The sequence below is a fragment of the Protopterus annectens genome, chromosome 10.part0, assembly GCF_019279795.1.
Source record: "Protopterus annectens isolate FY-2018-M chromosome 10.part0, PAN1.0, whole genome shotgun sequence".
Classification (NCBI taxonomy): domain Eukaryota; kingdom Metazoa; phylum Chordata; order Ceratodontiformes; family Protopteridae; genus Protopterus; species Protopterus annectens.
The window spans coordinates 433,299,020-433,314,777 of NC_056744.1; the positions used below are offsets into that span (position 1 = coordinate 433,299,020).

Consider the following 15,758-nt stretch of genomic DNA (forward strand, 5'->3'; position numbering starts at 1 on the left):
CTGAGCAGAAAAAGACAAAAGCTGAGTCCCTAAATTCTCTAATTTATGTCTGCTATACAACTGCAGTTAGTACCCTCTTAATAATAGATTAATAAAACAAATGTAGACTTATATCTGCCAAGACACAAGTGTTACATGATACAGTAGTGAAAAATATTTCTTGATGTATATAACTTTCTAGCACTTTTCTACATAATGGGAGATTAAAGCAAGGGATAATATGTCAATACAATCAGTAGTAAAAAAGAATTTACCTGAGATGCAGAATAGAAGAAGCAATGACAGGGTCCAAAAATACACTGCTGTTGACATCCTGAAATCCTTTAAGCTGGGTATTTTTCACAGTAAATCCTTAGATTTTGCCTTTAGTTGAAATCATCGTCTTTTAAGCACTTCAGGTACAGCACATGTGAACATTTACAAAAGCACATATTTCCTTAACAATTTGATTATATTTCAACTTTTTGGCCTGATGTTTCTGCCTTTTTTTGTCACAGAGCTATCATGTTACTTCTTTTTCTTGCCATCTTTGATAGTAATTTGAGTTTCTGTCAGTAAGGCACTTCTTGTCTCTACTGTTCAGTCTTTTGTTTTCAGTCTCACTTTTGGTGTGAACAAATTGTACATTTGTTGTGTTTCTCTGAGATGGAAATGACAAGAGGATGAGGGTGGGGCGAAGGTTCCAGGAAAGGTTTCTATTTCCACTTTAAGTCTAAAGCAAAGCAAAGTGGAAATTTCAGAAGTTGCTGACTTGCTTTGGGAAAGGAGAAAACAGCAGAGATGTGACAAATCTGCTAACAAATGCTACTTGTCTTATAATAACTTCTTGAAACAGTAATTAAGGATGAGCAAAAAAACAAAAATATGGAATGTCTAGGAAGCAGATCTTTTAACAAATTTAAAGTGAAATATGCCATTTCCTGCAAGGGAAAACACATGTACAGAGTGTAATAAAGCAATATATTTGATTGAGTTACAATTCCTAGCCTAATATATGTGGTTTGTATAAGGAGCTGAAAAGCTTAGTGCTCACTGCTTAGTGCTCACTGTGTAAAATTATGTTTGTTTTGCAGGAAAACTGGTAATATAAAGAGTCATATAATGTGAAATGTCTTTTACCATTAGGAGAAAGTAAGATTGCTTAAGTAAGGATACAGTCACTGTATGGAGTCTGCATATAGTTTTAATTTTACTGGTAATTCCTGTTCTGTTATTATAGTACATTTAATACATGTTCTGCAGACATTCATTCAGTCACAAATGGTTTTACTATAAAACACCATCTTCTTGAAAGTCAGCATGTTAAAAGGATCTAAAAAGTGCCCAAAGTTTTTTTTTGTGGGGTGGGGGGGGGCTCCCCTCCACCCCCCACCCCACAAACTTATATACCATATATATACTTATATACCAACTCCATTGTTGCACCAACTTGAAAAAGGGGGAAATCTCCCAAAACAAGTGAACCATAGCTACTGCATACGTAAGACTCCATCTTGGCAATCATTTCCTATAGGAAACAGTATTCAGTGCTGTGCCATTTGTCTTTTCTTCTCTGTATACGATTGACGACTGAGTAATTTCACCTCAAGCATGTGCAGGGAAGACATTATGAACATAGTCTAATACAGGGTCATGGGGGGGCAGTGCTTGTTGGTGGATAGAAGGCATAAAAACCCATCCTGAATGAGGTGTCAACCCAACACAGGTTGTAGTTACAGGCACTCATGTGGCATTCATACCCATGGGTAATTTAAAGGATTACCAATTCACTTATGGCACATCTTTTTGACGTGCCATAAAACCATATTACTTAGCAAAAAAAATCACACAAATACAGGAAGGCTTGCAGATGTGACAGAACTGGCAACCTATCTAAGACAAAAACTGAAGAAACAACAAACATGCCACTTCTAAATCAACTCGGGGCAGTGAATATTGAGGCCTTAGCTGCTACATTTCAGTCTAGACAGGTATACTGCCTTTTGGAGTCAGTACAATTTGGGGTGAGTGGAGTCTGCTGACAGGAAGAAAGACAGGCTTCAAGGGTTTTGATGAGAAGATAAGTGTGCCACTTCTGAGGTAAAATGGGAGATGCACACACTGTAGATAGGCAATTCATTTTATTGTAGTTTGAAGTAAATGTTTTGGGTTTGGATTTTTTTGGGGGGTAAGCTGATGAGTTTTCCTGTAAGGGTCAGAGTTTTAGGGTTAGGTAGGAGGTTTAGGATTAGGGTGAGGGTTGGAATTTTAGGGTAAAGAAGGGGGTTTTAGAGTTAGGATTAAGATCAGAGTTTTTGTACTAGGGAGGGAGGTTAAGACTAGAATTTGGAGTTTGGAGCTATAGGGTTAGGGTGAGAGTTAGGATCAGTGGCGACTGGTGACTTCAAATTAAAGGCTTTAGGAGACAGCTGAATGGTTGGGGCCAGCAGGAAGGGGTGTGGCCAACTAAAAAAGGGTAGAGCTATGCTCAAAAACACACAAACTTGGACTTTAACTAAATACGCTGCCCTGGGTACCAAACCATCATTATGAGAGTCCAATCAAGACAAAATTAAGTGGAGAAGAAAAAAAATATTTCAATGCATTGGCTACATGATAGCTTACTTAATATCTAGATGGAAACAAAAAGGTTGTGAGGCATGAACAAATAAATTACTTTTTAAATACATTACTGGAATGCCTGTCAAAATCAAGTATAAAAAAACAAGCAGCACTCAACTCAAACCACTTCTCCTTGCACTGCAGTTCTAATTATAATTTATATTCAGATTTATAAAAGTACCAAGCAACATACAGAAAGTAACAATCTCTGTGATATCCCCACTTGTAAAAATGTTTCTTATCCAAAAAATACCTGCTGCCTGACAACAACTATCTACTTGTTTCATGGGAAACATGAGCAAAGTAAAAAATGAACAGCAAACAGAAAACAAGCTCAAGATAAATTGCTTAAAGGATTACTGCACAGGTTTTGGACCACACATGATAGATTGGCATTCTGTTTAGTTTATGGGTAAAGCCTGCAAAAATTACTGCAAGTCTCCAACAAATGTAATGAGCTTCTGAAAATAGTGTAATCATGTTCTTTATTACAAATACTGTCATATGCATGTCAATACCTAAGACTTATACATTAGTTATGTAAATATTCTCTGCATAGCAACAACAAAAAGGCTTTCAATGTTGTTAATTCTTTAACAGTATGCTTATTAAAGTTTACTTGCATCTTACAATCTCAGACATTAAAGCATGGCTACTTAAACACAGAGCAACAGGCACTGCAACAACTTGCATTTTCTGAATAATAAGAAGCATAAACCAACAGTATAAAAATATGACAGAAAACTAGAACATTCTGCAAAATCAAGGATGATGAAAAGTCACTGTAGTACTTGCGTCTGTCTTGGATGGGGGGATACTCTGTACACATACACTGCATAACTGCTCCTTGCCTTGCTTGGACACATCCAGAGTCACTACATGGGGGAGTGGGATACAACAAGTATGTCACAATTTGAAAAGTCTCTGGCTGACAATGATGGCATTGGAAAAAGCCATAAATATAAGTGGGACAAAGGCCCAAAAATAAGGACAATTTTAAATATTGCTCTTATAAACTTAGAAAGATAATAGAATAGTAGGTCTTGCATTAGTATGAATTTTCTGAAGGGTATGAAATCTGAAACTCAAATGTCTGTCATTATTTTTTAACTTCAGTCTTTAATGATTTGCCATTAATTTGCCAGAAAACCACAATTTTATGAAAAACAGACCAAAAATGTGAAGCAAAAATATAAAATAGCCACACAATTCAGCTGGGAGCCTGTCAAAGAAGGGACACTGTTTAATATTAGTACTGTTAAGTTGAGCAGCTGACAAAATACGAGAATCTACATGGAATACTGAAATAAAAGTAATCTGTAACTCTGATCATTACAATTATTTATTAATTGTAAACCCTCCACGTTTCTTCCAAAATTGCCATTTTGCTGAGGGATTATTAGGGGGAGAACAACATTTTGAGCCATAATCAGGGACAGTTGAGAGGTTTGGATATACCTAATTCTATAAAGCGATTTATTTGCGTGTGCCCCTCAACCTCTTAACACAGGAAATCTGGACAAGGTCAAATATATAGGGGGAACAAACAAACAGTACTAAAATAGCTCTTGTATAAACTTAGACAGTTGATAGAATGACAGGTCTTGCTTTAGCATGCATTTTTCTGAAGGGTATGAAGTCTGAAAGTCAATGTCTGTCATTATTTAGTGACTTCATTCCTAAATGATTTGCCAGAAAACCATGAATTTTCTGAGGAACAAACCAAAAATAAGAAGCAAAAATCTATTCATTCTGCAAAAATCTGGACAGTTGAGAGGTATACTTCAGCCAGGAGAATTGTGCGGCAAAAATCCTACATGATGGACTTAGCTCACTAGGTGTGGACAATAAGTATCCCCCCCAAAAAAAATCCCCGAAGATCTACGAGTAGTGATTGCTTCAATCTGGCTTCATCACTTTCAGTAGCATTCAGACTCAATCAGTGAAACTATTCAGCAACAAAAAAAGTTTGGGCTTGTAGACAGTAGATTTAATTGGTTCCTAATCGAACACATCCAACTAAGGATTGGAAGGGGGCGTACCTGAACTGATCAGATAATCAATAAACACCTTTCTGGTTGTATTAAATTATATTCCTTGTATAATACAGTACAGTTGTTAGAACCCATTTTAAATGTATTGTTTTGAACATTTTTTCCAGTAAATAATGAAACAAAATGCATGCACCAATAATGACAAAACTGCCCATTTCAGAACATTTCCATCATAAAAGTCTACTCAAACTTCTGCAGTCCACTAGTATCAGTATATGTGCACAATCTCTACAGAAGTAAAAGTCATCTAAATAATTCCACATTAAAGAGATCTGTAATTAATGAAGAGGTTGCTATTAGCAAGCAACTTTATATTTCATTGTTTCATATACAGATAAAGTGTCTGTTGTCCTTGAGGAATAAATTGCCTATGTTACAGTAAAAAATAATAAGCTAGTAATACTGCAATAGGGAATGGATGCCAAACTGATAACAGGTTCATAGTTACTAGGTATGTCAGCCAAAGAGCCTATTCTCAGGACTGCAGCATTACCTTCTTTAAAAGTACGATACAGTATAGTATCAGTATAGTATCAGTATAGTATCAGCAATGCATTTGCATACTGTGGAAGTAGAGCCATCAGCCTTCTGCATCAAAAGTAAGTATTTAACCTGTTATGCTATTACCAATCCAAGCAGATTCAGCATAAACAGCACTAAACTTCTCTTCCTCTGAAGCTCTCAGCTCCTTGTAAAATCCACTCAACACTCAGCTGTATCTCTCAAGTTTGCAGTACAAGAAATCTGGAAAAAGCCAAAATTTATTGGGGGGGGGGGGAAGCCCAAATAACAGGGACACATTTTACACATTGCATGTATAATATTGGAAAGTTGCTAGAACAAAATGCAGTGTCACCACCATGCATTTCACTGCCAAGACTTGAACCCAGGACCTTGTGCACTATAGTCAGAGCAACAAACCACTATGCCAAATCAGTTGTTTCTTGAAAGACAGGAAGACTGAAACTTAAATGGCTATCATTTTGTGAATTCAGTTCACAAAAAATGGAAAAAAGGAAGACTTTCAGACTTTCAGACTTCATACCCTTCAGAAAAATGCATGCTAAAGCAAGACCTCTCATTCTATCAACTGTCTAAGTTTATACAAAACACCTGGACAAGCACAATAATAGGGGAATACAGCCCCCAAACATATTCAGTGAATTCAGTTCTCACCATAGCTCTCAACTTCCTAGCATAAAAACCCTGGACAAAGCCAATAATGGGGGAATACAGCCCTAGAAATAGGGAAATTTTTCAAATATTGATCTTATAAAAATTGCTAGAATAAAAGGTTTTGTATTACCATGTATTTTCTGAAAAATGTGAAGTCTGAAAATTCAAATACTGGTCATTATGTAGTGAATTCAATCCTTCACTGACTACAAAAATCCAGAAAACCACAGATTTTATGAAGAACAGAACAGAACATAAACATGAGGCAAAAATTTGGACAGTTTTCACAAGTGGTGATGGGTAGGGAATTCAGGCTCTTGCTATCTGTATCCAAGGTACAGGTTTTGAGCCTGAGTAGCTCTAGCCACCAGGTATATTTAATGGGGGCATTTTACACACACACCTCAGCAGCTTCATTCCTGGAGATGAACCTTTCCTTGTAAGAAATACAAATTCTCTTGCAGCTTCGCTCCTGGAGATGAACCTTCCCTTGTAAGAAATACAAATTCCCTTGCAGTGAGAGCCAATCAGTAGCTATCCATGCATGTGATGTTGCAGTCTGATTTCCCTTGTATCCACGTATGTGATTGCAGCGTTGCAGTCCGATCCCCTTCCAGTCCATGGAGTTACAAACTGCATAGACTTCTGGGCATTTGTACACTGAAGCCTTCTTTTTGTAATCTGGACTGGTTAAAAAGCAGTCCAGATTTACAAGAAATCACTGAGTATGCATGCGCAATTTGAGTTCCGGGACTCGTAGCTAATTATTTTATTTTTAAATTTCTTTTTTCAGTTTTACAGCTGGGGGGGGGGGCTGCTGTCCTGCAGTCTGATAGCACGAGCCATCCCTGGTTAGGATTAAGGTTAGATTCAGAGTTTTCAGGTTAGGAAGGGGTTTTAGGTTTTGAATTAAGGATGGAATTTTAAAGTTGTTGTTTTTCTTTGGGTTTTTCCCGGTTAGGGGTCACCACAGCGGAATTCCGGTCCACTAATGATTGGCAGTAGAATTTTACAGTGCCGAGGTGCCAGCCCGATGACCAACCTTCAATGAAGGCATGGGAAATTATATTTAGGATTAGGGTTAGTGATAGAGTTTGATGGTCTTTGGATAGAGTATTAGAGTTATGAAGGTATTTTTAGGGTAATCCTGAAGTAAGGCACACACGGAGCTCAGCAAAACGGACAACTGCTTTTATGAACAAGCACAAAAACAATCCACAGCAAGCTAAATCACAGCAGCACAGCACAGCAAACGAAATTGCAAAGCACAAGCAACAGCACAATAACGCTGTAAAGTTAATCTACATACGTTTTCGTCACAATAACTTCATCAGATACCTAACCTCTCTTCCTTTGGTAAATAAATAAACTAATCTAATTCAAATGAACCAATGAGTGAACAAATTCAATTACACATGCAAAATGCATTAAAACCATCTGTTTTGCTGAGCTCCGTGTGTGCCTTACTTCAGGTTTATCAGTTTTTATCTTGGGCACTCAGACCACTGGTTTGGTTTATTTTTAGGGTAATACTTTAGTACATTTATATGGCATTGGTTGCTTACAGTGACCAAATGTAACTTATGTTCACATCATACCTCTCAGCTATAAAGATTTTTCACAGAATAAAAAAACAGGCAATGGCAAAGAAAATAATAATGTAATAAAATAGTGTTCATTACATTAGGTACACCAGACTGAAGTGCTATCTCCTTTGCCGGCCTCATTCACGATGGTTCCCCCTCTGATTGGTACTCTTCGAATTGTTCTGATAATTCCATCCTTGGCCCTTCGGAAAATTTGAAGACATATTTGGATTGCGCCCATCAATCCCAAATGCCGAATGATTGTTTCGAGTCCTAAGCTGTTCTCTATGACATGGGCTGCTTTCCATGGGTTGTGTAGTCACGTCTAGGAGTGATGACATTATCAGTTCTTAGATTTTCTTCTTGAAATTGTCTGATGAAGTTTTGTCATTGGATGAAACAAAAACGTTTATTTTAATTGTATTAAACTAGTGCTTATTTAATTGTTGTAAACTAGTGCTTATTTAATTGTATTAAACTAGTGCTTGTTTAATTGTATTAAACTAGTGCTTATTTAATTGTATTAAACTAGTGCTTATTTAATTGTATTAAACTAGTGCTTGTTTAATTGTATTAAACTAGTGCTTATTTAATTGTATTAAACTAGTGCTTATTTAATTGTATTAAACTGGTGCTTATTTAATTGTATTAAACTAGTGCTTATTTAATTGTATTAAACTAGTGCTTATTTTAATTGTATTAAACTAGTGCTTATTTTAATTGTATTAAACTAGTGCTTATTTAATTGTATTAAACTAGTGCTTATTTTAATTGTATTAAACTAGTGCTTATTTAATTGTATTAAACTAGTGCTTATTTAATTGTATTAAACTAGTGCTTATTTAATTGTATTAAACTGGTGCTTACTATTTTCTTTGCCATTGCCCATTTTTTTAGAAATTTTACATTCTTTAGTTTGTCAAGATTTTCACAGAATGTCCAGATTTTTGTCTTAAAGATTTGGTCTGTTCCTCGTAGAATATGTGAATTTCTGGCAAATCGCTGAGGACTGAAGTCACTAAAAATGACCAACTAATGATATACATTTGAGTTTCAGACTTCATATCCTTCATTAAATGCATGCTAACACAAATCCTGTTACTCTAGTAGCTTTCTAAGTTTATAAGAACAATATTTAAAATCTGACCCTATTTTTGGTCCTTTGTCCCCCATTATTTTAGGCTTTGTCCAGATTTCTTGCATTAAGAGGTTGAGAAGTATGATTCACATTTTAGGAGTTAAAATACGATAAAAACAGTCAAGGATCCTGGTGAAAGACCACAATCAGAAGTAAATGCTCAGTCAGGATTCTGCAATATCAGAAGCTTCCAATGAACCAATGAGAATGGAGACTGAATCATCATCAACAACAACTTCCTTTTTTCCATTTTTTGCATGGGGTTTTGGTGCCATGTCACTCTTTTCCCATCTTCGACAATCATGCCTCACTGATGCATGTCTGTTCTCACACAATCCATCTACCCCTTTGCTGAATGTCCTTGTTTCCTCTTTCTTTCTTCTTGCCTGTTCCAAATCGTCTTCACCAGATTGTCTTCTGCTTTTCTGCATGTGTCTGAACCACTGTGAAGAATATTTTGGTATGAACAGTAAGCTTGTTGCAGCAGAACCAAAGACGCACTTTGTAGAAGTATGACTGAAGCTTATTCTGAACCTGCTATTTAAACTGTGATGATGAATTAAGTAATTTCCTGGGATGTTATTGCATTAACAAAGGCACCTCCCTGCACACATAAACGCACACACAGTCTCAGACATTCCTACTCATATGTACTGTGAGGCCGACTATGCTGCCTTACAAACTTCTCTAATCAGTTGTGGCTTATCAAACAGAGTTGTGTAATTACACAATTACATAATCTGTGCAGCTCCTGAAGAAAAACATGTGAAGTTCTTGAAGATTAGAGCTGTATAATAGCACATCTCGTAGTGTAGATTAGAACTCAGAATTTGGCAATCTCCCTCCCAAATCCTCCTAAAACTTGCTATTTTTTAAAAAAAAGGTGGTGAATCAGCTTGGTAGACAGGAGTCATGAGCTGCTGCTCCAAAGGATACCCAGCGTTATCTGTAATCCAAAACATAGATTTTTTGTGAAGGAGTTATTGACTGCTTGCGCAGTTTCTTTATGAATAAACATTTCTTTTACACATTGGACCTGTACTTTCTGATCAGAGTGTCCTGCGGGATTTCACCTCACTGGAAATGATGCCAAATCAGACACGTGCAACATATGCAAACATATGACTGCCAGGGTGCCCCACAGATACTGGAGATAATTCCTCTCGGTTGTGTTAGATTTTGTAGAAGCCATATATAGAAGTGACTCTCATCTGCCATCCAGGGAATCAAATGTTTAAGCAACGTATATTACAGTACCAATATGCTATATGGAACCATTTAGAACATAATGCTTTATTCCAACATTAGTACTTTTTCCTGATCACAGTTTTTCCTACATGGTTATTGATGCTATTAATCTTAACATCACAGGTGGAGATTTACATAATGCCAGTAGCGTTGTCGCCTCACAGTAAGACACTGTCTGGTTCGATTCTCAGCTAAAGCGTCTTCTGCGTGGAGACATGCGTGAATGGGCGTACCTTCGTTGAAGGTTGTGCATCAGGCCCGGTAAGCCGGTATGTAAAAATCAACTACCAATCATTAGCGGACCGGAGTTCCACTGTGGCGACCCCTAACCGGGAAAAGCCGAAAGACACAAACAAACTGAGGTTAGGGAAACACACTGGATAGCAGAACTGCGTGCACATGTTCCACCTGGTCTAAATGCTTTTATTTACCCCAAACCTATTTTGAAGGCTCGTAGACTATGAGTGGAGTGTTTGTTGTGTATATATTACATTATATATATATATATATATATATATATATATATATATATATATATATAATATACATTTTTGTTTTAATAGTATATTTTGTTTAGGTGAATATATTTTTACACATATTTTATGCATTCTCCACATATATATATATATATATATATATATATATATATATAGTTAATATGTTTTTATTATTTTTTTATTTGTTACGATGCATTTTTATGAAGTATTCATTTTTGATGGTTTTCAGGAAGTGACATCTGATATTTTTGATATGTTGAGTTTTCTGATTGTTTAATGCTATTTTGAAATGAGTACTTAAATGAATGCATATGTCAATAAGTTGGATCTGATGAAGGAAATTATTTTCTGAAAGCACTTATCCTGTGTGCAATAAATCGTTTTATGCTTTTTGCCATGGTGACCCTGCTGTTATTTGTTTGGAATTTGCTTGCATTTTCTATGGGAGGGTCTTCAGTTCATGCAGTGTTGTGTCTTGTTCTTCTATTAAAAAGTTGCTTTGAATATTCATGATCCCCATGCACTATCCATTCTGATACAGTGAGTTTTTTTTCTTGACATCTACAGATGGCACAACACCAACTCACCAAAACACCAACTTTTTCTCATATGTCATTGAAGATTGCACGATTATAATTCGAAATTTGAGACAATCAATGGCAACTGTCAAATTTTTTTCAATTCCCACTGATGACTTTGTGAAGTCTGCCCACTACACCATATTTATTGTCCTCCCAAAACAGCAATTAGTCTCAGATTCCTTCTGCAAGCCTTATCCTCCTTTACAACCAGTTTCCATTTTCTGCCTCTCCTCCCCTTACTGCTTCCATTCTGTATTATACTTCAGTCACATGTCTTTTAATTAACATCATGGCACCCTGTTCAGAAAGTGGAAACTCAATATCATCAACTCCTGCCACTTGCAGCCTCTTTATATAATCTTTCAATGCTTCTAAAATATGCAACAAGCCAAATTTCATCTCTTCCATCTGTTTGATACTTATTTAGTATTGGGTTGAATAATTTATTTATCATCTGCAAAACACTGTTAAGGGGGATGATTCTCCTTTTGATTCTTTGTTGTTGCAATTGTCTTCCACCACAGTTACAGCTTTATTTTTTTCTTAGTTAATATTTTATTTTTTCAAGTAATACAATCTTTATTATAAATCATAAAATTAAAAGAGCAATAATGCTAAATTGCTAAGTGTGTTTTTAACTTTGTAATCCAATATGTTAGATAATGTTTACATTAAAATTAAATGCTCAATATTTGTTAAGAACCCACTATGCACTGTTAATACTGAGTCTGCATTAAAGCAGACAGCACTGACCAGTAAACAGCAGCAGCAGGACAAGAAACAGCTTTGTTTCAACTCCCATTTATGCCTGCTGTCTACTAAAGTACGCATAGCATTTTAAATTAAACTGCTTCCCTTAATCATGGAATATGCAAGAATGTCAGCCACTTCCCCATTGCTATTCTGGCTTTTAAAGCTGTCACAACACATTGTGTTTTTTTTTGTTAAATCTTACTTTTTGCTTGTTGGAAGTATATGACGTAGATGACTGTCCGTGCACTACAAAGAATTATGGTCGGATCTCCTATCTCAATGAATTATACTGTGTTCCCAACATGGATGCCAAGATTCACCTCATGAGCTTCACTCCCCGGGTGAATTTCTTACCATTCATGTCTCGAGCACATGATGTATATGTTATGATCATCAATTCGATCATAATCCTCTACATCTTATGCAACCATTTACAGATATGTTACAGTGTGAAAAATATTCTATAAAGTTAAAGTTAATAATGATTCAAATGTGAAATCTATACCTAGGAAATTATAAAGCATTGGAACAGAGGAAATTAAATAATTAATTAAATTCCTGTCATATCTATGAATCAATATTTCCATTAGACCACTGGTTAAGACTATGAAACAATTTTGCTAGTTACTTTGTACAATTTTCCAGTATTTACAAACTGTACATAGTAAAATTTAAATAATCATATGAACCTAACATACTACAGTATAATTTGTATTTGGGGTTTTATCCCAAGCAGTCCTCAACAGACAAGAATGTAAATCTTCAGGGGGGGGGCAACTCACCAAGTCCACTTTATCAACTACCCAATCCCATAATAGCTAAACATCAATACTCTCCTAAATCATAAATATTGGTTTGCCAGAGTCATTTCACATCTCCGACACTGATGGGTTCTATCATCTTGCTTCTTTTTAAAGTGATCAGGTGTGATATGCCAGCAATGTACTAACATGATCTAAGTAGAGTCTGATAATGTTGGCACATTGTTGTTTGCATACAATCTAAGTGTGTAACCCCATTCTTCATCTGAGATTTGACAATGTAAAACTCGATCCCACGTACTATGTAATGTGGCAATAGGATCTCACCTCTCTTTGTTAACAATTATATATACTTGCTTCAGCTTAGGAATTTCTTCATTTCTAACTCCATTCCTAATAGACTTATACTCATTAATGGCTTCAAACCAAAATTTATTTACATTTGGACGAGACCATATCAGAAGAAAACAAAGTTGCAGATGTAGCTCTCACCTTCTTAGTCCAAGAAATCTGGACAAAGCCTGACAAAATGGGAGGACAAAGGCCCAGAAATAAAGACAGATTTTAAATACTATTCTTAGAAAATTGCTAGAATAACAGGGTTTGCGTTAACATACATTATATGCAAGATTTAAAGTCTGAAAATCCAATGTATGTCATTATTTTGTGACTTCAATCCTCTGATCATCCCAGTGATTTGTCATAAAACCACAATTTTTTTAAGGAACACACCAAAAATATGAGGCAAAACATTTGAACATTCTGTGAAAATTTGGTCAGTTGGAAGGCTTGGTTGCAGATATTGCCATCAAAGGATGTCAGAGACACTTCTATTCTTCATCTGTAAGGCTACTAGTGAATACATTTTATTTATTTATTTATTTTACATTTGTTGACCAGGTATGTCCGACTGAGCTGAAGAGCCCTTTTTTAGCGGAGGCCCGGGGAGAAAAGCTACAGTTATACATTTAAAAACAATTGATAACAATAACATAATACATAGTTTAGACAATAGAAGAAACACAAAATGTTCAATAAAGTTTTCAATGAGAAATAATTAGTATGAACTGAGGGCATTACCTAGTGAAAGAGAAATCATATTAAGACATATTCAAGAAAATTTTCAGAAATGTAGCTACTAAGAGAATAAGATGTACAAGCTTAGGACTTTACATAGTGTAGTAGGGAACATATTTTAGAAGTTTTTGTTAGACAGTATATGTGTCATCATATGAACCACAAAGATGTTAGCAGATCAGGTGGAGAAGTTCAGTTAGGATTTGTGAGGGGGAGTATAGAGCAGGGGATTCATTACCTATTTAATGGGGGAAATAATTTAGGGAGGGTGAGTACAGTGGCAAGTCCAGTGACATTTTAGATATTCCTTGCTGGGGCTCTTAAATTGTTTTGGATGAGTGAGGGTTCTGATTTCAATCGGGAGCTTATTCCAAGACATAGCAGGGTGGTAGCTTTATATGTTGCAACTGGATTTGGTCTTGGGTTTGTAGATTTGTAGTAGGTCTTGGGTACAGCTCCAGAGGAATCTGGTTGGAGAATCGTGGGAGATTAGGGGGGATTGAACTGGGCAGAAGGAGGGCTGGTATAGGATGGAGTGGATGATCTAGAGTTGAGAGAGGAGAAGCTGGTGGGGTAGTTCTAGCCAGTTTAGTTTTAGAGAGAGGCAGTGATGAAATTTGTATGGTTGTTGGACAGCAAATCTGGCTACCTTGTTGTAAGAAGACTCTAGTTTTGTTACTAAGGATGAGTTGAGATTTGAGAGAATTTGGGAGCTGTACATTAGAGTAGGTAGGAGGTGCACATGAGAAAGAATGATCTTGGCTTCAGTAGCCAGTACTGTTGTTTCTGTACAGGAGCTCTAATTTCTGGTGAGTTTTTCTGATGCAATTATTCACATGTTGGTCAAATTTAAGTTGATCATCGATGGTGATGCCGAGCAGTTTTGTGCTGGATTCCACTTCAATGGGAGTGTTATTAAGTGACAATATGGAGAAGGAGAATTTGATGTGGTTAACATTTTTAGGAAGAAATAGTAACAATTTAGTTTTTTTTTTTTGGGTTGAGGATGAGCTGATTGTTGATGAGCCAGGTTTCTACTGAATTAAAGGATTGATGGATGGCTGATAAGAGCTGAGAGGGAGAGTTGGCAATGGTGATGACTGAGTCATCAGCATATTGAACTAGAGAAACTGAGGGAAAGATATTGAAAAGTAGTGGCCCAAGAACAGACCCTTGGGGATCCCCATTTTAACTGGGAGAGGAGGAATTAGTGCTGAGTGCCATTTCACTATTTGCAGCCTATCAGTGAGGTAGCTGGAGAACCACACAACAGTATCAGGGGAGAAATTAAGGTCATACATGGAGAACATATTGCAGTTCCAAATATGTGATACAAACATTAATCTTTTAGCCGTCCATTTGACCAACACAACCACTTTTTTATTAATCTCTAATTTTTTTATTAACCCATAACATAATTCAAAGCTAGCAAATAGAAAATTTAGGTTTATCTGACATCTTAAAAATAATAATTTCCTCCAACCATTCCTCAAGCTCTCAGCAATCCCAGACTCCATTTGACACGAATCATCGATCATGTTGTGACATATATTATTAAACTAAGCTCTGCTTCAAACCAGACTGGCTTATTGCTTCTTCTGATTCTAATATACTGTCTACTAATAGAAAATACTCCATAATCACAAATATTTGGGAAACTCACATAATGCTCTATACATTTTTTCCTAGCTATATAAAGCCTATTACCTTGCTTCAAACTTGCAAAGAGCTTTTCTGCATATTAGAAATATAACTAGTGGGGGGTGGAGCTTAGATGGCCAACTGAGAGCAGTGAATTTTGAGAGCTCCATAAACTAGTATAATAATATAGGAAATTTTTATTATTTTCAAGTTTAAAACATCAGAAATATACAGATAAACTACTAAACTACATAAATATCAATTTTGGTGGAGGTATATAAAAATTTAAATGTCAAGTAACTTGGAGATATATTGAGTCACTAAATATGAACAACTCAAGGAATTCTCATCCAGATGCTGCTTTGAAAAAAGAACTGCAATTGATGACATCTACCGTACAGGAACTGTCTTTGAAGATGGATGGCTTTAAAAATGACTTAGAAAACCTCAAATTAAATTCTCAAAAACAGACTGATACTCTTAAGGAACTATTACAACAACACCATACAAAAATAACAAATATAAGGACTTCTCTAAATGACATTGAAGGGAGACTCAAAGAGGAAGAATTCCAAAAAGAATTTCTGCTTAAACAGAATGTATGGCTGCTTAACAAAATAGATGACTTAGAAAACAGAGAAAGGA

General features: G+C 35.9%; 1 protein-coding gene across 4 annotated transcripts in view; it reads right to left on the reverse strand.

Annotated features, from left to right (window-relative positions):
• TIE1 (tyrosine kinase with immunoglobulin like and EGF like domains 1) overlaps positions 1 to 607 on the reverse strand; it is a 521,980-nt gene extending 521,373 nt beyond the window's left edge. For 2 of the 4 annotated variants that reach the window (XM_044085330.1, XM_044085328.1), the window contains exon 1: positions 255 to 607. In XM_044085330.1, the coding sequence (XP_043941265.1) occupies positions 255 to 312 (58 nt within the window). In that variant the 5' untranslated portion in view covers positions 313 to 607. The remainder of the gene's footprint in view (positions 1 to 254) is intronic. The other 2 variants (XM_044085331.1, XM_044085329.1) reach the window with 1 other exon arrangement.
• Positions 608 to 15,758: the final 15,151 nt, after the last annotated feature.